The following is a 22,339-nucleotide window of genomic DNA, read 5'->3' on the forward strand; positions in this document are numbered from 1 at the left end:
AACATTTCAAGGGATATAATGAATTACAAGGAAGTAAAACAGTACGTCTATATTGCACTATAACATCTCACTTATATTGTACAAACGGGGTGTCTAGATGGAACAATGGGGTGCAACACACGAAAACTGTGACAACACAATACAAATGTGCTACAGAAGATAAGCAGTTGGGGGAGGGGTTACATTCATTTACATTTTATTTTTTACTTTCAAGACAGTGCGACAAGGTTCTCGGCATGCTGTGGTTGCTAATGGAACTTTTAAAATGGACCGTTTTTTGTAATGGTATGGGTAAGATTTCTCCTATATCCTCGAGCTTTCCGTACTACAACAGGGTTGGCCAACCACTATTTACTGATAAACCCTGTGCGTTCTACTAATAATGTAAGTAGATAATTCTTGAAATCTCACATAAAACATCCATCATATTTCAGTAAACAAAGAATTTGGTTGCTGAAATCGACCTTTCTGATCTCTCCACTCTAGATAATTAGATTTTTGACAGTAAGTACAGCGGCATGGTGCCATTCGAGATACTTGCCGCCACTGTATTAACACAGAATTACAAGGGAAGACATACAGACAATATTTACTGGCAAAAGAATGTACACATGTCACATTATCTTATATAAAAGTCACATGAAATATAACACCCATTATTGTATTATGAAGCTGTACAAAAATATGCTCAATTTTATAATAAATTCATTTATGTCCCCTTATATCATGTGATTGGACAGGTGGGATGTTTGCAAAAGTTGATATCTAGGTACAGACATAGACATCATCAGCATCACGACCCATCACGTCCCCACTGCTGGGGCACGGGTCTCCTTCCAATGAAGGAAGGACAGACAGACTGATGAATTATTTTATGTTGTAGGTACTTTACTTCGCGCAAAACCCCACCTAGTCCACTCGCGCACTGAACGGCTAGCAATATCAAACAAAGGGTAAAAGGTAGTCTTAAGTCTTAATACTATTGCTTATGAAGTTTTAGTTACAACCTCTGTATAAAGCAATGGAGAAATGACATCTCTTCAACAATATTTAATATATATTATGCTATCATTGTAATAGACTACATACATCTCTTGTTATTTTAGTTTTAGGTAAGTTATTTATGTACAAAGACCTCAGGTTAGCTATACCACCCACGGAATTACATATATTTAGCGAATATTGATTTAAATATTGAGCTGAATCATTACAATTGACTGGTATTTTTTTCCGTAGTTGATATAACATTACCTACAAGGAAAAGGCAACTTTTAAAGTAGGTACCTAATTAATATAATATCTCAAATACGCTGGTTTACTTTGCCGTCGTTTAATACAGAAATAGCACATATTAATTTAGGTGTACATATTTAAATATTGCATTTCGATTTAATTTTGAATTACACTTCATACAATCTGCAAAGTAAGCCTGCGCTTTGCGATCTAATAGTTGGTACATAAGTATAGTTAGGTATGTTTAATATCATTTGTAAGTTTTGAAGGCAAGCTATCATCTATCTATAATAGTTTGTAAGGGGGTTTTATACACTCCAATAATACATCCAAATACTTTCTAACAAGAATGTCAGTTGCCCCATTCCATTCACGTGCGAAAATGCAGCTTTCTTGTATATGTTTTAGGTATGCATTATGAATGTTTTATTAAACATAAGTGCATTAGGTAGGACAGAGTATAGGCTCGTCGCACCTACATACATGAACACTGCATCGGACGGTTACAACGAGATATTCATATTGTATTTAAAATATGATCTAAAATAGACATGAAATAAAATAATTCATTGACTGTCTTGCAATTGATTTTCGAGCAAGGTATTGCTAACACACAACATTGTGATTTCTTGCTGTATCAGTCTTTTACACGTTATCAGGCTGAGATTTTTACAGCTTACAGAATTGAATAAGGCATAGGGATTACGAAGTACAACATAATTTGACTAGATTTTAACAAATTTAATTCGAGATCAGGTTTAATACTTAACTGAACAAGTAAAAAATATCATTCAGAAGGAAATTATGCAAACGTAAATAATAAAGAAACTCATTTTACCATAGACTAGATACAACATTCCACTGATAAAGATCTGATATTATCCGATATTTTATTTTAAGTTTAACATTAAACTGTACAACACATATACGAATCAAGAATACTTACATCAAGAAAATTCCATTAAATTAAATTTATACTAAATATACCTACATCCCTAAACACAATCATATAACTTATCATGCATATAAATCCACACAAATTATAACTTAATAAATAATTAATTAATCCATTCATAGTCAGCAACTTCAGTAAAATGAGGAAAAAGGAGTGTCCCCCGACCTCACGCCTTTAAATTTGAGCAAAATTTGATTAACTACATACTTAAGAATACATCAAATTTGGACGAAAAGTTACTACAAAGAAAGTCATACATTATTATTCAATTGAATAAAATTAAAAGTAATACCACATCGGTAATATTATTATGTATGCAAGTGAAATATGCATTGAATTAGCGAGACATGAGAAGTTATAATGTTATCTTCATTGTTGACACATGTAACACAAACGTAATCTTGAACTCTTCACATCACGTTCCACGGGGCCTGCCTCTATCCGGGTGCAAACTAATCTAACTACATTTAGTTATCTATGCCATTTCAATTTCCTACGCTCCCCATTTTAAAATTTGCTCAATATTGTAGTGATCCGTAATTTGTGCACCTCTAAAATCGACTATAGGAGGGACCATGTCTTACGTAACAACATAGCACTGTGTATTATGTAATATTACTACCCCACTTGGCTATTCGTATTTGCGTAACTTCCCAAACTTCCATGTTGCAAGTGGTCAGTATATCCATTCGCCCAATATATTGCCGTATTTGCATATACGTTATTTATTTGGCAAACATAGCCAATTGAAGCTTTGGCAAATACGCAAATACGAATAGCCAAGTGTGGTAGCAGCATAAAACAAGAGAAGGTAGCACTGGCCTGTCCACTGTCCTACTCTATGATGAGGCAGCGCGGCAAGTGTTCGTGCAAGTAGTCGAACAGCTCGGGCGAGGCGCCGGGGCAGTTGGTGAGCTCCATCTCTCGGAGCTGACGCAGTTGGATGAGGCTGGAGAGACCGCCTGATGTGAGGAGAGGACAACCTGCGGAAGGAATAGGATGTGTTAGTTGTAGTATGCAAATCGTAGGTAGGTATTTTAGTGAATGTGAGTCTATTAAACTCCGAAGACCGGAAACGGTCAACAAATAAATGGAAATCCGAGCAAAGTTTATTACTTCTATGATGCTGACTTACATTGATTACAGCACATAAGGCATTTTCAGATCCCCGTGGACGCGCTCGAAATCCTTATCATTGGAGTATTTTTTATCCTTTCATGTTCCGAAGTGTAGCTCAGAAGAGTCATTACCTAAATCGAACGAAGTAACGAACAAGAGCTGTTATGCAATCGGTAAGCCTAATAGGTACAACTCCATAGGGCCGTGGTTAGCGCAGCGCTCCGAAGCTTCGGAACAACAAAACTGCTGCGCTAATCACGACTTTATTCTGTTGTATTAACCGTACCGATTGTGTGACGACTCTTGTTCGTTCGTTCGTCGATTTAGAGAGTGACCCCCCAGGTCCCCCAGGTACAGAGGTGGCAGCAACTGTAGGTAGTGAACTGACCGGCCAGCGAGCACGCGCATGCCGCACAGGTGCTGCACTCCGCAGTGTAGGTACTACACCCTAGCGCAGGCACAGAGGTGGCAGCGACTGTAGGCAGTGAACTGCGACGACGAATGGCGAATGACGACCGAATGGCGTAGTGGTTAGTGACCCTGACTACTGAGCAGAAGGTCCCGGGTTCGATTCCCGGCTGGGGCAGATATTTGTTTAAAGACAGATATTTGTGCTCGGTTCTTAGGTGTTGATATTTATATTTAGTATCTATCTATCTATGTATTTGTGTAGATATATCAGCTGTCCGACACCCATAACACAGGTTCTGCCTAGCTTGGGGTCGGATGGCCGTGTGTGAGATGTCCCCACATATTTATTTATTTATTGAACTGACCGGCCAGCGACAGAGCCAGTAGGTAGTGAACTAACCGTAGGTAGTGACTGTGATAGGTGATTGACTGATTTTAAGTCCGCTAAGTAGTTGGACGTTTTGTGACGCTTGTACAATCAACGTTCGGCCTATAGTGCGCGCGGAACTAGCTGGCCGCGCCTTAGGTATGTGAGCGGTGGGACGGGGAGGCGGGGGCGCTTGTTGTCAATGTCAGTTACTACTAAGTCCAAGCGCTCCCCCCTCCTCGTCCCACCGCTCACGCGTGTCATATTTGTGCAATAAAGTATTAAATAATAATAATAATAAACTGACCGGCCAGCGACAGAGTCCTAAGTGCTCGCATGCCGCACAGATGCTGCACTCCGAAGTCGCGGAGCTGCGAGCACCAGCGGAGGTACAGCGCCAGCAGCGACTGCATCGTGCTGATGTAGCCCACGCCGATGTCCGTTATGTGCACGCATCTGGGAAAAGGAATTAGAAACATTAGATATAGGAATAACAAACTGTAAATTTCATTCAGAAAAAAGTTTACCCGATCTACAGGGTGTTGCAAAAAGCGTATACTAAGCCGAAACCTACATGTGCAGCATGTTATATCTAAGCCCGAAACTGAAATCAGAATTTGGAAATTCGCGAAACATGTAGGTTTCGGCTTAGTATACCAATTTTGCAACACCCTGTATAGCTGTACCAATCGTCTATTTGACATGGCTTTGGCTTCATAACCGTTAAAATCGTATAGGTAAGTAGTTAAAAATTTTCAGTGGAGACCACAAACAAGAAAACGTAGCGCATAATTCGCCGTCCAACAAGCGTCCACGTCAGTTACTGAAATGTAGCCCAACAATGCAACACCCTGTATGCCGCTGTGAACAAGCACAGTCTGGCTCACCGGTCCAGCGTAAGCTCCTCGAGGTGGTTGAGGCACCAGCTCAGGTCGAGGCTAGTAGTAGTTCAACAATGCAACACCCTGTATGCCGCTGTGAACAAGCACAGGCTGACGGCTCACCGGTCCAGCGTGAGCTCCTCGAGGTGGTTGAGGCACCAGCTCAGGTCGAGGCTAGTAGTAGTAACACTCACATGTAGCCCAACAATGCAACATCCTGTAAACAAGTACAGTCTGGCTCACCGGTCCAACGTGAGCTCCTCGAGATGGTTCAGATCGCAGGCGATGTACTCCAACGCGTTATCGGTGACCCGCGGCACCAGCTCAGGTCGAGGCTAGTAGTAGTTCAACAATGCAACACCCTGTATGACGCTGTTTTTAACAGCATGCGGATTTCAACATGCACGCGCGATGGGAGCAGGTACACCATTTTCCTGCATCTCGCGTGTATATTACACGCGTTACAACGATTACTTGTATGAACGCATGCAGGGCAAACCAGCGTGCGTGATCAAATCCGCATGCTATTAAAACAGCCTAAGGCCGTAAACAAGTACAGTCTGGCTCACCGGTCCAGCGTGAGCTCCTCGAGGTGGTTCAGATCGCAGGCGATGTACTCCAACGCGTTGTCGGTGACGCGCGGACACCAGCTCAAGTCGAGGCTGCGTAGGCGCGGCAGGTTCTCTGCTAGTAGTTCCACGCCTTCGTCGGTGACTTTGCTGCAGCCGCTTAAGGAGAGGACTGTCAGGTTCGGTAGAGAGTGCACTGTGGGTGGAATAAGGTGAAATGTTATTTGTGTGTCTTTTAGTCTATCCATCCAAAGGTTGTCTGGAGAAAGACCGCCTTTTGTAACCTAATAAAGTTCTCATGTCTAATTGTTAATTATTATTTCTTGGCGTACCTACAAATAAAGAGAATTCTATCTATCTATCTTCACTTGTGTAGTAAAAACACAAACACAGTTACAGAACTAAATCTAACACATCTGTATGAACAAATGTCAGTCATAAGACTAACGCTATAACGCGATTTCTTCCAGACAACTTCCAGTTGGGTAGAATAATATATAGTTGAATGATACGCCAGAATATTCTGGGACAGGGATACTTATTGCGGCTATACATGTAGAACCGCATGAAGCCTTCCCGAGTGTTTACTACAAACCCTAGTACAACGAATTTCTCCCTGGATATTGTTTTGGAATCGGGCCAGCATGGATTTCCCCGATATCATTTTTTCGCACACTATATTTTATCAATGTTGCCTAGTCTCTCTGAGATATGATAAAACTTGTTTTCCAACTTATATGTAAATGTGTGTGTGATTCATAATACATAACAATGTATAGTCGAGCAAAGAAGGATTCTCTTAATCTGTATCTGAACATTGCTGCATCTACTTTCCCCCTCTATTATTAAATTATACTTGCAATATTACATACTATATAAAAATACCATACCTACAATAAACTCCAACAGACCAGACATTAAATAAACAGCCCACTCATGGCCCGGGTATGTCGCAAGTGTCAAGCCCCACTCTTGACCTGATCCCAGCTCGCGCGTGACCCGACGACCCTTCACACCTAATTGCTGGTCTTTTGTGCCACTAACACAAAAGACTCGACTCATTACGAGTTTGCACACATTGTGTACAGAAATAGGGTTTTTATTCGTATACTTACGTGGATTGTAGGATATTTATGGGTACAAGAAGTTTTTATTTATTCTTGGTAAATGAAATATACACATAAATCTGGCTTCATCACTTTCACTGCATATAGCATAAAGCAAAGTCGCTTCGAACTTTAAAACAAAATAATGTATGCTCAGAAGTTTAAAACTATAATATACAGGGTGTTGCAAAATTGGTATGGCTTAGTATACCCTTTTTGCAACACCCTGTATACCTAACGCTTTTTTGTGGTAAGTATTTTTAAATAGATTTATATAATCTTCCTCTACCTATCGTATGATGATAATAACATTATTCCGATAGATCATCCTTTACAACTTTTGTTCTACGCCCTCGCCCTACCCATTTTAATGGGTCTTACCTGTAAATAAAGAACTTTATTATTATTATTATTTTCGAACTCTCAGCTGAAGCCTTTTGTCGTTTTATTGAGCTTCAAAACTTAACTACCCCCTTTCCCTTATAAACCTTCCTCATAAATCAATCACTGTATTTTTTTTTTTAAATCGCATCAAAATCAGTTGTGTAGTTTTAAAGATCTAAGCATACCTACCAGTAGAACAGACGAGGGAAGCGACTTTGCTTTATACTGTGTAGTGATTAAGTTACCAATATTGACGACGCCGTGGTTGGTGAGCTCCCAGCAGCTGTGCAGGCGCAGCACGCTGAGCGACGCGCTCTGCTTGGGGGAGAAGTAGCCGAGCGCCGCGTCCGTCACGTGGTACGCTTGTAGAGAGAACTCGTATAGGGATGGTAGGAGTTGAGCCACTGCGCCCACCTGGTGATACAAGGGTGTATAGTGAGTGGAGGGGTTGGAAGATATTGGACTTTGTGTAAGTTAGGGTGAGGAATGGGGCAGCGTCGTCAGACGTCAGACGGTAGTAGTTGAGCCACTGCGCCCACCTGGTGATATGAAGGTGTTGTGAGTGGAGGTTTTATGAAGACATTATAAGGTGAGTTAGGAGAGATGGGAGGTTGTCTAAGTTAGGGTGGAGAGTAGAGAGTCATCAGTCACGTGGTACGCTTGTAGAGAGAACTCGTACAGAGACGGTAGTAGTTGAGCCACAGCACCCACCTGTGTTCATAGAAGTAGACTAGTTGATAAGGGTGTATAGTGAGTGCAGGTGTGAGGGTGGTGGGACGTTGTCTAAGTTAGTTTGAGGAGTAGCGTCCGTCACGTGGTACGCTTGTAGAGAGAACTCGTACAGAGACGGTAATAGTTGAGCCACTGCGCCCAACTAGTGAGACAAAGGTATCAAGTGAGTGGAGGGGTTAGGAGAGATGGGACGTTGTCTAGTTAGGTTGAGCAGGTTATGGAGAGGATGGATGGAGAGTAGTAAAGCTAGATGGCCAATGGTGTGTAAGAGGTGGGAAGTTACACCTTAGTCATAGACATGGAAATAGTAGAAAATATATCTACATAGGTACATACAACATATGTATAAAGGAGTTGGAATCTTCACTGGACTATGGAAGCCTTAGGTACCATGGGATTGGGTATATGGAACCGTTTGGATTTAAAGGATTCGAAAAATTCGAGTGTGATTGATTAACCTTGTTCTATAAGTGAAAATTACTGACTGAAGGTCATACCAAATTTATTTCACTCCAAATAACGTTATCAGCTTATGCTACATTTCGTTTATACATAATTAATTAGATCATTTCATGATCCCTTAATGGTGTGTGAACGATGTATGATCAGTATGTTCGACTGTGCAAAAATGCAAAAGTAATACTTACAGCTTCATCAGCAATGTTAATGCAGTCAGTAAGCGTGAGTGAGACTATGCGTGGAGTTAGACATGCCCACAAACCAGCCTCCGTTATTTCATTACATCCGGTTAGTTCTAGCTCAAACAGAACCTAGAAAAAATACAAAATATTTTAGAATTATGCCTTTGAGGTGCGTTATATTGATTTAACAGGCTATAAATGTTGTTTCTCAAATATCAATGAATTTATGTCCTGTTCGTTAGACTGAAAATGAGCCAACCTGTAAGTAATCCAATATGGCCTCGAGTCCTCTATCCGTGATGGTGCATCCCTTCAGCCCGATGGCGTGCAGATGGTGCACGGACTGCGGGAACTGCTTGATGAACTCCGTGATGTCGTCGTCGGCGGCCGACACCAGCACCACGGCGCGGATGCCGCGCTTCACCACCGAGCCGTAGTAGCGCGACACGGCGCACGCGGGCGCGGCGCGCAGCTCGCGGCAGTCCACCGTCGCCGCCAGCCCCGCCCACCACCGCGGCGACGCGTATAACACATCGCGCCATTTAGTGCAGACTTGTGCTAATACGCGCCGCTCGCTTGCAGTGAAGTAATGGAATAGGCGTTCTAGGAAGCGCTCGTCGAGGACGAACTGCGCCCAGACGAGCGGGCGCGGGGAGGGGCGGCGGCGGCGAGGGACGCGGGGCGGCGCGGCGGCGGCCGGCCCGCACAGCGCGGACGCCACGCGCTCCACCACGCCGGGCGAGCGGCGGCGCCCGCGCAGGCCCAGCCCCGTGATGCGGCGCGACAGCTCGGCTGAGGCGCGCTCCACCACGCCCTGCGCCGACACGGACGACATCTTCACCTTCACGCGCCGCAGCGTGTCCGCGCCGCGCCCGCCGCCGCCGCCCTCGCTACCCGCCACCGCGGCACTGCAACAACACACGTTTCCTTATTTTTTGGGTTTCATACCTTAATAAATAAAAAATAATTCCATACTTAATAAATAAATAAATAAAAGGAACACTTATAGGATCACTTTGTTGCCCGTCCGTCTATCTATCTGTCTGTCTGTCTGTCACCACCCTTTTTCTCAGAAACGGATAAAGGTATCAAAGTGGTATATTTCACATAGATATAAAAGTTTACAGCCCCAACCAAGTAGTAAAATATTGAAAAAATAATCTTTTGCGATTATGGGATGTACCCCATACACATAAAGTGGGGATGAATATTTTTTTTCCGTTCTTTCAATGGTGTTGGAGAAAGCATTAAAATACATGTTTTTTTGCACCAGAAATTTCTGTATCTTTTATATCATTTAGGTACTACTAACTTAAAAGTGAGATTTTTCACATCCTCAAGGGAATGTTAACTTTAACTTAACATTTTATGGCTGATTAAGAAATCTCCTTTGTTTAGCCCTAATGAGATTTGCACAACAGTACTCATTGAGATAGCCTGGTGAAGGCACTAACATCCCCCACAGATAATAGATTGCCATGTATACAATCATGGTGTTTAATCATAGGAATACCAAGCAAACAAATAAAAAACTATCAGTGTCTTTTAGTAAAAAAATATTAATCCTAATTAATTTCCGATGGTGAAAAGGTTTTGGACAAATGGACCAATTTTACAAATTTACTAATTCGTTCTGTTATCTTAGAAATTGAAAGAAGGAGCTTCTTAATTTCTTAAAAAAAATACTGCTAAAGTTAATTGAAATGTTTATAAAATAACTGGATAGGGGGATACACAATATGTTTTAATTGAATACTTCAACCTTCTTTGATAACAATTTGAATACCTATTTATTATAATACTAGAACTATGAATCTTATGTGTATATGGGTTGGTGTATTGGTCTCTTGGTGTGGAGAGTGGTAAGTAGGGATCAAAGATTGATTAGTAGTTTTGTTAAATACTTTTTCAAGCCCTTACCCTGCTGTTTACATTTTACCGTAAAACAGACTTTATTTGCACGAGAGGTAGATACATTATTTTATAATAATTATTATGTTGGGTGAATTTTATTCGTAAGTTCGTAACCAAAATAAGGTGGTCTATTGTATTAAGAATGCTAGGAACAAAATAATTTATATAAGCAAATGTGTTGTCGTTAAATAAATTAAGCGTGATTTTATTTTATTCTCTTGAATTTATGGCTATAGAAATATAAACAAAAATCGATTGTAAAAAATCGTACGTAATACTCACCTATATACGTTTTGATAAGAGAAAACACATCTTGGTTACAGTACTCAGCACATTTAAGTAATCTTTTACTTTTCTCATTCACCATCAAATAAATTAAATATAGTTTTATTTTAATAATTTCTTTACAAATTATTGAAATCCAGTGCCTTGAAGACGTTCGAGAAATGCTAATGATTATACGACAAATTTCGACATTCTCAACTTACTTGTACCTGTCTGAAAAATAGAAAGAAAGAAAGAGATAGAAACACACACTTTTTAAAGTTAAAGAGAGAAAAAGGACTGGTTTATTTTTGGCATGCGACTATATTTTTTTGCCGTATTAATTGAGTGTTTGTTTAGAAATTTTGAATAAAACGTTTCGTTCAGAAACACTATTCATAATTAATATTAATGTTTTCTTTCATTTCAGTAGCACAAATATAATGCTATGGAAAATATTTACATAGTGTACTATATAATTTTGAGATTTTGATTTTTCATTTTAATTTCGCATTCTTTCACTATTTTATAGACACACGATACCTACTTTGTGGTGCTTTTTGTTTTGGTCTAATCATAGACGTTCTCTATGGTTATATTGACAAAGATTGTGACGTTTGTATTATTTTCAGTTGTGTTGTGCCTTTGCTTGATATTTCTTTCGTAATTCAATAGACTTAATTTAAAGTAAAGTACAATGGATTCGGCTTTACGGGAACAAGTTATGATAAACCAATTCGTTCTGGCGGCAGGATGTGCACGAGAACAAGCTAAACAACTATTACAAGCTGCACACTGGCAATTTGAGGTAAATTTTCCTAGTACATGTAAACAAACAGTAATCATGAAATGGCTGCTACTCCGACGGTCGGTGTGTTTTGTAATAGCCTTGGCTGATATGTAACATACTTATACATATCTATCATTCATGCCGTATTGTCTATTTGATTTTGAATGCTTAATGTGTAGGTGTGATAGTATGATCATCTACGTACTTATGCTAACAAACCCATTATTTATCATATTTCAAACGACCTAATAATAATAATTACTTGAATGTACACAAACACTATTATTGTTGAATTGCATTACATACATAGGTGTAGGTTAAAACGACTGGATTTAATTAATGTTTACACTAATGCACATGTTTATATTTTACATTCTGGGGCATACCTACCATAATTATTTATAACCACAAGATTTAATTACCTATTTGTCTTTGTAACAGTTTTGAAATAAGTATTGAGTTACATAATTTCAACATGATTCTTTTCAACCTAATATTGTTGTAGAATCCAACTGAAATGGCCCTTATCACACTTCTCAGATCTAATATTTATCAAAACATAACCTTACTTTGAAATTTCAGATGGTGACCTAGATATTTTTATCTGTATGTACAATCACTTCAGCCTATATGATAATGTTTTAATCAGTCATTTTAGCAGTATCAATATTAAAACTTCATATTTACATTAAAATATCATGTCAAAGCACAGGGGGGTAATTATTACTCCTTCAACATCGTCTCAACACTCTACATATCACTACAAAAAAATATTTCACTTCATTTTCGAAGTATGTTGTGTGCCACGGAATGTTGAGTAAATAAAAATTGCCCAAAAATTACAAATGAAGATTTGTGTCATCCGTATTATTTTTGTAATGCTCATAAGTAAAAGCAATGTTTGTCCAGTGATAGATGTTGCATAGTATTATACCTAACTCTGGGTGAACAATCCACTAAGCATTGCATGGGCCTCTCTCCACCAAGACTGGGGGGTCATTGACAAAATCTTGTGGACAATAAGATTTTACATAAATGAACATTGAAGTAATTCATCAAGAAAGAGATATTAACTATTTTATCTATCTTTATTAAACTTACTGACTTTGAAAAGTTATTTACTTGATGTTATCCTAGGCAGGTTGTTCGCCTATGTGAAGTTCACAGCCAGTCCTAGCATTGATAAATGGGAAGGTAAAAACATGAACAGTAAAATATCTGTCTATATTTTTTGGGTGTAGCCTTTGTTGAACTTTTATTAAACTGGACAGCCTCTAGGCTCTAATATTAGTAATGGGGTAGTTTTAATTTATTGAATAGTTCATTCTTACTTACATTTCCATATATTTGCAGACGGCCCTGTCAATATTCTTCCAAGAAGTGGCACTACCAGCCGGCGCAAATGGGATTGCAGCACCACATTATCGTCAGGTAAATATGACAGGAGTATACATAATATTGCAAGTTGTATGTATTATGAGCAAGCAGGATTTATCTTACCAGAGAACAAGCAGTCATGTAGTTTAATTTCAGCACAGTCCCAATTCAATAAAGGTAGGATAAAATAGTGTTAGGTTCATTTAGGTCTGCTTATTAGGTTAAATTGATTTAAAAAACCTAATGTGCAGCTGCTTACAAGACACATAACAATTTCAATAGCATTGATTAGCAAAAAAGGTCTTATAATAAATAAATTGGTGTATTATTGACAGAGATCTCCCAATCATGTAGCAATCAAGGCATTTACCAATTCCTTTCGATTGATCCACAGCAGTCGCTTTTAACCTCTGACTAAAACACAACCATCAACCAATTCCAGCAACTAATGACGCCGTGCAACACGCCGGCGACGCCGCCCAACTTCCCGGACGCGCTGGCGGCGTTCTCCCGGCTGTCGACGGGCAGCCCGGGCGCCGCCGCCGGGCCCGCGCCGCCGCCGCCCGTGTCGCCGCTCGCCACGCACCCGCCGCCCGCCCAGCACTACGCCGGCTCGCCCAGCGCGCAGGCCAGCTACCCGACGCAGTATGCCGCCTGCAGTCAGTCCACTACGGTCAGTTGTGTCACGGATATGGGTTGGCTGATTGAATTATAGGGCTCCCACACGTAAACATGATAAGAGTATAAACGTCTCGTCAAGTTGTATAAACGTCTCCATTTCTACACACACTGCAAGAAGTATACTTACGTACCCACATCCATATTGGAAAAGCAAGAGGAATGAAATTGCAATGTATTTTTTTCTGTTTCAGTTTTGCGGCCAACACATGCCGAGATAAATGGAAATGTTAGGATAGGAGCAGCTATAATTTATTTTTCTAATGGTGCGAATTGTGAGCTGTGGAATTGTGGACGAAAATTGTATATTTGTTTAAGGAATCGCCTCCGCAGTAACGCTTGCTGCACGCGCGGAGGCGTCGTAGTCAATCATGTTAGATATTATGTTATCATTATCATTTTATGTACAGACAATTCAGAGGACATTATTCACTCATTGAAACATAAAATGCTACGTTTACGAACTTTATAGTTAAGATTAATCAAGTTACATGTGTAGTGTGTATGTACAGTTTCAGTAATATTTCCGACGAATAGGAGTATAATTAATACTGATACTTCATCAAACTTTCTATTCAAATTTGTACCTACCTATTTAGGTATACTTACATAATATAACGGTTTGTAATCACTTGTTATTAATTATTTTATAAGTGTTAATGAGCCATGTTCTTCAAGGTATTATCAAAAATCATAAGAAGATATTAATGTAAATAGGTGTAGCGAAATTTAGCATAAAAGACAATAGAGAGAATATAAAGTGATTATGTATCGTGGTAATAAAATTATTTTTTGAAGTTATCTCTAACGACGAGCGTATTTGAAATTAGAAATGGCAAATCAACATTGCATGTTCTAGTGTTGTGCGCAATACAGAGGACGCGGGCGTTTCAGTGTATTGCTTGTAACACAATTATTATATTACGATTATTATAGATTATTTGCCCTAGTTTGCGTTTAATTATTTCAGATATTGTTGGTAACAGATATTCGGAAATGTTTGGTAGGTAAATGTTAATGTCTTGCTCTCTTTATATTTCATGTAAGAGGGAGACAAAATTGATGTTTTCCAGCTTCCATTCATAAAGGTTTTAATGTTAACAATCTTGAATAAACTAGGTTTAAATGGGTAATTGTAATGTGGATGTCATCCTCTCTTTAATAGTATTCGTATGCGATGCGACCATGTAAGTTAATCATTACAATAGTGTAGACGATTATAATACAAAATAATCCCGTTTTTTGTTTGACCATGTCCTATTTGAAAAACTGTTGATTAGTTTCTCACGACGCAAACTATCATATAAACGTTGATGTCTATTGTATTCATTATTTAGTACATATGCTGCTAAAACAGCTGCTTAAATTAGCATTAATAAGAATTTCTGAGAAGAAAACGAGTACCTGTAACGTTTACATTTTCATACTCAATAGATTATTAATGGTTTTCTCATAACACCGCATCAACTATTATATGAATTTGTACAGCATAAATAAAAAATATAATAAAATAAATCTATTTTTATTGGTCTCTAGCTCTAGAGACTATGACCCTGTCAGGGAAAGATTGTTCCGGGCCTGGAACTTGAGTCTCTCGTACGCTTCTTCAAAAACAACTAAAGATTTTCCAACAATATAGGATACTAGCTGTTCCCGCTTCGCTTCCCCTTAAAAAGTTTTCCCGTGGGAATTCCGGGATAAAAAGTAGCCTATGTTCTTTCTCAGGGTCTAGTCCATATGTACCTGTATGCCAAATTTCATTCAAATCCGTTCAGTAGTTTTGTTTTCGCATTTATAATAATAGTTAGGATAGGTAGGTTCCCAATTTAGAAAACTTTAATCACCTATTTGTATAGTGGTTAGTGACCCTAACTGCTATACTGAGGAACCCTCAGTCAGGGTTCGATTCCCGGCCGGGGCAGATAGGTATATATAATTTTGGGTTTTAAATGTATCTGTGTACATATATCAGCTCTCTAATAGTTTGTTGTGTGTAATATAGTTATTAATAATTGTATAGCTGATAAAGCTATACGAAAGCCATCAGAAATAAACTGTTTATTTCTGCCTCTGTCCATTTAACATACTTTACCTACTTATAGTACTTATCTAAACTAGAAGAATCTGCACTTTGCGAATGTGGCATTGGAAAACTTTTTTTTTCGCTGTTCATCATACATCATACACACTCACGCCTTGTACTAATGTACTCCCTTGCGGGGTAGGCAGAGGTGCATTGCTGCACCCACTTTTCGCCAGAGCGTTATGTTAGTCCCAATGAAATAGGGGGCGGGCCTATTGCCATTTTACGGGCACATCCAAGACCAAATATCTGTATTTAAACAAATATCTGCCCCAGCCGGGAATCGAACCCGGGACCATCGGCTCAGTAGTCAGGGTCACTAACCACTACGCCATTCGGTCGTCTTTCGCTGTTCAGAGTATATTATTATACCTACCATGGGTGTGTTGGAAGGCTTGCTTGATTTTGTGGCCGGACTGAATTTGATACCAAGAGTTATTATTAGGTACTTATCAATGCATATTTTTTGCCTACGCGATACCTACTGCATTATAATATTGTAGTCTTTGGTTACTGCCGGGAGCTGAGCAAGCACAGTTAAACAGCCTCATGGCAGGTACACAAATCCATCAGCAAGAACTCGCTAAAATAGGTAGCTGCAAAAGTGAGACATGGTATTTTACGAGTATTATGCTACATAGCGCCATCTAGCGGTATGATGTTAAGTCTTTTATATAAGTAAATATAATTTTAGGTGAATGTTGATAAGACTACATTACTAGAGTTGTATACTCGGTTAAAGCCTGTTAGCAATGCAGCTTACCATAATATATGGCAAATTACCTTGAGGGGTCCATCCTTGATGTCACACCTTCTAAAGTGTAGAATGGTTTAATTCAAAAGCGAAAAAATATAGTTGTCTTTTTTTTTTCATTGTCTAAAATACGGACTAAATAGGTATGTAGAAATTTCCATACCTTGAAAACTACCTATTAATTATACCTTCTAATGTTTTGTATTTTGTGAAAGTAGTAGGGCATGCAATACCGGTAATATTTTCAATACCGGTTTTGAGTTCCGGTATTAGAACTCAATACCGGGATCCCGGTATTAATACCGGTATTAGACTTCCTTATTATAAATGGCATATTATATTTTGTTTAAAGGTCGTATAGGGCTAAATACAACAAGAAAAAGCAATCAAATTCTGTATTTTATAATATTTTTTACGAGAATTGAGTCTTAGAGTTAAAAATTTAGAACGCATGGACAACTAATAGGTTTCCAAAAGCCAAAACCGCATGTAACGGTTGAAAACAAGTGCACTTTCATAGTACATAGGAGCACAAGGCTAACTATATCTTAATCGCTTGATTTATAGCCTAAAAAATGTTTGATTCCGGTATTACTTCAATACCGGTATTAACTTTCAATACCGGTATTGAAAAAGGGTTGATTTTGTCCGGGATCCCGGTATTACGCAATACCGGTATTGCGGTATTGCATGCCCTAGAAAGTAGTAAGTAGGACATGACTTGAGAAAATCCAATCATATAATTACCATTTTATTTATTGAATTTTAGACATCAATCAATTATTTACTTACAACTACACATTTAAAATTTGATTTATAATTAATTTATATGTACATCATTTCTGCCATAGAAGACATTTTCTTGGGTATGTGTACCAAAGTTTCAAAGTAACTTGCTAATTCATCAATTGTAACATCACAGGGCGGGTTGAGAGCTTCTTGAGAGCAGGAAGGGCCCGGCCGCTTGTCCGTGCCAGCCTCTTTGTTTTGAACTTGTGGTGCTGCCTTCCACCATCGTGTCTCACTCATCACTTCTGTTGGCACAATGTTCTGCATACTGCTTTCAGGAGATATCCTCAACTGATTGCAATTATCAACGAGAGAATGCAAACTTAAGTTTTGATTATCCACTCTCTGGAGATTCACACATTCCAATAAACCTCTATTTGCTGACTGAATACATCTGTTTCTCACTGTAGTTAAGTTGGCTACAGACATGTTGTCATTGCAAACCTGCAGCAGTTTCAGTGTGGGCTCTTTCAGAAGCCTGTTATTTTTCCTCTTATAAATTGGTATTGTTATATCCCTTTTCTGTGTGACACATGTGCATTTTGAATAGCGCAACATTTTCTGTGTGAAAACCTTCCTTTTCTCTTGAGATATGATAAATGGGTTTTCAACACTCTTTGATATGTTCACTTTGACGGGCTCTATCTCGAGCTTCCCCATTTCAACGGGCAACAAATTCTCTTCCTTGGTCATTTTTGCAACTGAAATGATAATAAAAACAGGTTATTTAGTTCTACACCATTATTGTTCATGTTGTCATATTATACTATCTGCAACATACTATTACATTACATTATATAGACCTCTATAGCTTCCTTGTATCAATACCTATATTTGTGAATTGCTTTGTTGGTAAACAGAAAGACATAGTAACTTTGCAAATGATTGCAACACTCATTTTTTATTTGTTTGAATTGGGGAAAGATAACTAACTTAAGATAATATTAAATGTGCAATCAATATAAGTGTAATATTGAATGTATTCATCATATGACTCATTTTCAAAATGTTAATACCATGCAAGATGATATTCAATTTGATTATTCATGGTTTAGGCTATAGGTTTTGCATATTGATATATTCCTTTGCAAAGCAGTGTTCTCTATAAAAACCAGCTAGGCATAGGTCATCTCTTGCAGACAGCTGAAAAGGGAACAACGCAAATGCAAACTGCTAGCACACCATCATGAATGATGAAATTTTGTTCTGCAAAATATGGTAAATCATGATTCTTTACTTACCTAGATCTCAGGTGTTGATATATCAATTGGTTCAGATCATTAACAATCATAGCACAGTCCAGCTTGATGAGGATTTGCCAGAAAATTCCAACCAAAACACAAAATATACACAACACACAACTCAAGCGAAATTACATTTCATTTTTAATTTCAGTGTTGCCATTGCGAATGGGATTTCTCTTCATGCACTCGTCCGCGCACTGTCTACTAAACTTTATAAACCCGTGCTAACTGGTAAAGTGACAACTGTCAATAATATATTTTTTTGCTCTGTGTTTAATTTTCGTTTTGTTTCGCTTCGCTAGCCGAATGGAGGTCGTATTCCGGATTCGTAGCAGCAGCTTCATAGCTTTCGCAAGTTTGCCGCAATATTTATCGATTTTTGGCTCAAAATCTCGGTCGTACTCATTATTCACACGTAAAATGGAACCAAATCCTGTTATCATTGCTGCTACAGCAAAACATACCTCTTCAGTGAGTTATTTTTAAATATTTGAAGTGAAGCCTGTGTTGACCTATGATTTATTAGATTACAGCTATTTTACTTATCGTAACTTTGTTTTTCAGCTTATATTTTTACATGGTCTGGGTGATACGGGGTTCGTATTTCTTTGATTTATTTATTATCTAATTTTATTATGTTATACTTCGTTAATTTTGGTATCCTGAACTAAACAATAATTGTGACCGAATATTATGTTTTAGGCATGGATGGGCAAGCACAATCGCCGCTATCAGAGGCCCACACGTAAAGGTCATATGCCCTACTGCTGCTACCATTCCTGTGACTCTGAATGCTGGTTTCCGCATGCCATCCTGGTTTGATTTGAGGACACTAGATGCCACTGCGCCGGAGGATGAAGAAGGAATAGTCAGAGCAACTGCTCTTATTCACAATTTGATTAATGATGAGATCAAAGTAAGTGAAAATAAACTATTTATTTGTATAACATAAAAAATAAAAATTCATTTAAAAAAAAAAATTATCTACCAAGATAAATGTAGTATAAAGATTATTATATTAAATACAAAAATATTGATATAACGTTCTCTGCATTACAGGCTGGCATCCCAGCTAACAGGATATTGCTGGGAGGGTTCTCGCAAGGCGGTGCTCTCGCCCTCCACGCTGGGCTCACCTTCACACAGCCAATTGCAGGCATCATGTCTCTGTCCTGCTGGCTGCCCCGGCACGCACACTTCCCTGACGCTGTGAAGGTGCCACTAGACCTACCTGTGAGTATAGACAGTTGAACATTTTATGATTTGCATTGATTTCCTTACATATCAAAGGGTTAAAATACTTGTAACATCAACTCATAACCAACCCTGTAGCCAGGTTAAATAGTACTAATCATAAAACACCTGAAATTCACAGCATAAATTTCTCAACAGTAGGTACCTAATGTTTTAAATAGAGCTGAGATACCTACTACTGCTCTAGAAATAAAAATACTTCTCTAAAAATGCATATTGAAAAGGGGATATGTACAAAGGTTCCACTCGAGAGAGAGCCACATACAGGAACTCCACCCCCTACAAGAATAGAATAGAATAGAATGCATATTAAAATCATTCCACCAATTGCAAAACTACAGTACCCACCACAGATGGATTATAACACTCTTACTGGATACCTCTTGTATAATTTGAGCCCACCAAATATGTTAGTACTAATCTGTCACACTGGTGAGGTACCGCCCAAGGCACATCTCTAAATTCAACCAGAAGTTAGTAGCTTCCTCTTCTTGTAAGCAAAGAAAGACACATAACCACACATTTTACAATAACACTCTAATCCAGAAACATTATTTAAATTATATATGGATTTATGTTATTTGTGCCAAGAACTTTATTTATATTCATACTTACTATTTATACTTACTATTATACTAAAACTGCCATCACTTAAAAAAATGTACTTATATGATAATAGTAGTTGATCCTGTTAAAACATAAAATATATATCTAAAATTCTTGCCATAAAACCGCTTTCCCGCTAACTTTGTTTCACGCTATAAAGCTTTCTGTGAGAAATTCAGGATAAAAGTACAAATAAACATTCCTCTAAAACCACTCTACCCGTTATATTTAAAGATATTAGCATACATACCTAGATACAAACAGACATGAAAAGGAAATTTGCTTTAATTAAAGTAGTGATAGTTATATTATAATGATGTCCCTATTCATTGCTATAACAAAATAAGTGGATCAATTTAACTTGGCCTCTTTTTTAGATATTGGTATGGTATTTGAGAATGCAATTTAGGTTATTTTGGAATTAAAATAACAGTGGCAGGAAGGGCAAGGGCATATATTTCCATGTTATCAATGCATTTAATGAATCGTAAATCAGGATGACAGACTAAAGTTAAACTAACTAAATTAAATTAACATGTCAAGGATTGCATGTAAATTTGCATATTGTTATCTGAATAATGGAATGACCTATCCTACGTCTATGTTGATTTTATAACGTGCAAATTAATTACTAGTAGCTAGTTAGGTATGATGATTATTCACCTAACTCCACGAGGAGCATAATTATAATTATGACCTCCACAGTTCTTCTCCAGGGCTCTGTTTCCTAGTTTAGCCCACCACTTCTTTACCGATGTTCCAAATTTGGTCTTCTTAGCCTGTATCTGATACATACAACATAAACTTTAACAATCTTACAACATAGACGTAAGACCTTAAAAAATATTTTTTAATAACTGTAATAATATGTATGCTGTTGGTGTATCTATAATAATAAATAAATAAATAGACTTCAATCCCACCCCGCCCGCGTGATAGAATTTTTCCGACCACTTGACTTGATTAGTGGAATTTCCCAATGAAACTTTGTCGTCAATCGCATAGCATACATCAAAATCTAATGTCTTTGGTTAGTCGGAATTCATTCAGCTACAAAATTGAACACAGTACCTATGAGATCGTAGAGTTACGGCGATCACCTTCAACTACCCCTTTCTCAGAGGTAGTAGTTCGTATTAATTATAATAAATAGTAAAAATGCCCTATTTCAATGAATTTATCCAGCGGTAGTGGCATCTGCTAACAGCTTATTATGTATTTTTCTTCAAATCGTGTCAGCTGTGATAATGACGCCATCCACACAATTTAAATACGTAAAAATAAAAGGCTTCCCTAAATAGAACGTGTACAGCGCGCGTCATAGTGCTAACACGAAGACGCGTAATGACTGCATAGGTATTGCTAGCGCTGACGTTGTTTGACTGTATACTACCATAGTCATAGTACTACAATACTTCGTCATAGCGCACCTCAGGATAACGCTCTGACGCGCGCTAAGTACGCTCTCTGCCTAGCCTAGAAGCCTTTAACCTGCAACTATGTTTTACATTATAATTCATTCCAGTTGTTCCAAGCCCACGGCGACTGCGACCCCGTGGTACCCTACAAGTGGGGGCAGATGACGGCCTCCTTCCTTAAGACCTTCATGAAGAACATCGAGTTCCACACCTACCAGGGCCTCACCCACAGCTCCTCCGACGCGGAACTCAAGGAAATGAGAGCCTTCATAGAGCGAACCCTGCCGGCCGTCAAGTGAATCATAAACTTAGTAGCGGAACCTTACATTTCATCCTGTAATTCGAAAAAAAGATTAAAATATATCTTCGTCAAGAATAGTGTTGTTAACTTTCCTGAAAGTTGATTTTCGTTTACCAAATAGCAACATGCATTTGTAAATTATATTTCTCTATTTTTTTTATTTATTTAAGTATATTGTATGTGAATAAATTCCTCATTCATATAGACGGAACTGTAGTTTTATTATTAGCTTCGTAGTCCATGAACTTATATTTTTCATCTTTAGTATGTACTAGCTGTTCCCGCGCGCTTCGCTTCGCCTTAAAGAGTTTTCCCGTGGGAATTCCGGGATAAAAAGTAGCCTATGTTCTTTCCCAGGGTCTATAACATATGTATACCAAATTTCATTCAAATCCGTTCAGTAGTTTTGGCGTTAAAGAGTAACAGACAGACACAGTTACTTTCGCATTTATAATATTAGTTAGGATTA

The 22,339-nt window shown here is 38.4% G+C and overlaps 4 protein-coding genes across 4 annotated transcripts; 2 read left to right on the forward strand and 2 right to left on the reverse strand.

Moving 5' to 3' along the window:
• Positions 1-285: 285 nt before the first annotated feature.
• LOC105386455 (F-box/LRR-repeat protein 16) lies at positions 286-11,041 on the reverse strand. The gene is made up of 7 exons (XM_011557014.3): positions 10,595-11,041; positions 8,658-9,306; positions 8,405-8,527; positions 7,271-7,439; positions 5,536-5,731; positions 4,393-4,541; positions 286-3,171 (listed from the first exon to the last, which is right to left on the reverse strand). The coding sequence occupies exons 2-7, from the start codon at positions 9,231-9,233 to the stop codon at positions 3,023-3,025; spliced, it is 1,362 nt and encodes a 453-aa protein (XP_011555316.2). The 5' UTR covers positions 9,234-9,306; positions 10,595-11,041; the 3' UTR covers positions 286-3,022.
• Positions 11,042-11,153: 112 nt separating this feature from the next.
• Positions 11,154-14,936, forward strand: LOC105386438 (UBA-like domain-containing protein 1). The gene is made up of 4 exons (XM_038118893.2): positions 11,154-11,384; positions 12,720-12,797; positions 13,186-13,416; positions 13,616-14,936. The coding sequence occupies exons 1-4, from the start codon at positions 11,274-11,276 to the stop codon at positions 13,640-13,642; spliced, it is 447 nt and encodes a 148-aa protein (XP_037974821.1). The 5' UTR covers positions 11,154-11,273; the 3' UTR covers positions 13,643-14,936.
• Positions 14,937-16,996: 2,060 nt separating this feature from the next.
• LOC105386439 lies at positions 16,997-18,444 on the reverse strand. The gene is made up of 2 exons (XM_011556997.3): positions 18,289-18,444; positions 16,997-17,748 (listed from the first exon to the last, which is right to left on the reverse strand). Exon 2 carries the CDS (start codon positions 17,738-17,740, stop codon positions 17,084-17,086), a length of 657 nt encoding a protein of 218 aa, XP_011555299.2. The 5' UTR covers positions 17,741-17,748; positions 18,289-18,444; the 3' UTR covers positions 16,997-17,083.
• Positions 18,445-18,573: 129 nt separating this feature from the next.
• Positions 18,574-22,076, forward strand: LOC105386440 (acyl-protein thioesterase 1). Its single transcript, XM_011556998.3, has 5 exons — positions 18,574-18,762; positions 18,856-18,887; positions 18,994-19,207; positions 19,351-19,524; positions 21,677-22,076. The coding sequence occupies exons 1-5, from the start codon at positions 18,598-18,600 to the stop codon at positions 21,866-21,868; spliced, it is 777 nt and encodes a 258-aa protein (XP_011555300.3). The 5' UTR covers positions 18,574-18,597; the 3' UTR covers positions 21,869-22,076.
• The last annotated feature ends 263 nt before the right edge of the window (positions 22,077-22,339 follow it).

Source organism: Plutella xylostella, chromosome 29, assembly GCF_932276165.1.
Source record: "Plutella xylostella chromosome 29, ilPluXylo3.1, whole genome shotgun sequence".
In the NCBI taxonomy this organism is placed as follows: domain Eukaryota; kingdom Metazoa; phylum Arthropoda; class Insecta; order Lepidoptera; family Plutellidae; genus Plutella; species Plutella xylostella.

Excerpts from the sequence above, each read along its gene's own strand:
- LOC105386455 (XM_011557014.3), bottom strand. The coding sequence starts at position 9,233 with ATGTCGTCCGTGTCGGCGCAGGGCGTGGTGGAGCGCGCCTCAGCCGAG. Across the intron at positions 7,440-8,404 it reads TTAACATTGCTGATGAAGCT|GTGGGCGCAGTGGCTCAACT; the intron begins GTAAGTATTACT and ends TTGTATCACCAG. Across the intron at positions 3,172-4,392 it reads TAGGACTCTGTCGCTGGCCG|GTTGTCCTCTCCTCACATCA; the intron begins GTCAGTTTATTA and ends TTCCTTCCGCAG.
- LOC105386438 (XM_038118893.2), top strand. The coding sequence starts at position 11,274 with ATGGATTCGGCTTTACGGGAACAAGTTATGATAAACCAATTCGTTCTG. Across the intron at positions 12,798-13,185 it reads CAGCACCACATTATCGTCAG|CAACTAATGACGCCGTGCAA; the intron begins GTAAATATGACA and ends AACCAATTCCAG. Across the intron at positions 13,417-13,615 it reads CCTGCAGTCAGTCCACTACG|TTTTGCGGCCAACACATGCC; the intron begins GTCAGTTGTGTC and ends TTTCTGTTTCAG.
- LOC105386439 (XM_011556997.3), bottom strand. The coding sequence starts at position 17,740 with ATGACCAAGGAAGAGAATTTGTTGCCCGTTGAAATGGGGAAGCTCGAG.
- LOC105386440 (XM_011556998.3), top strand. The coding sequence starts at position 18,598 with ATGGAGGTCGTATTCCGGATTCGTAGCAGCAGCTTCATAGCTTTCGCA. Across the intron at positions 18,763-18,855 it reads CAGCAAAACATACCTCTTCA|CTTATATTTTTACATGGTCT; the intron begins GTGAGTTATTTT and ends TTTGTTTTTCAG. Across the intron at positions 19,525-21,676 it reads AGGTGCCACTAGACCTACCT|TTGTTCCAAGCCCACGGCGA; the intron begins GTGAGTATAGAC and ends AATTCATTCCAG.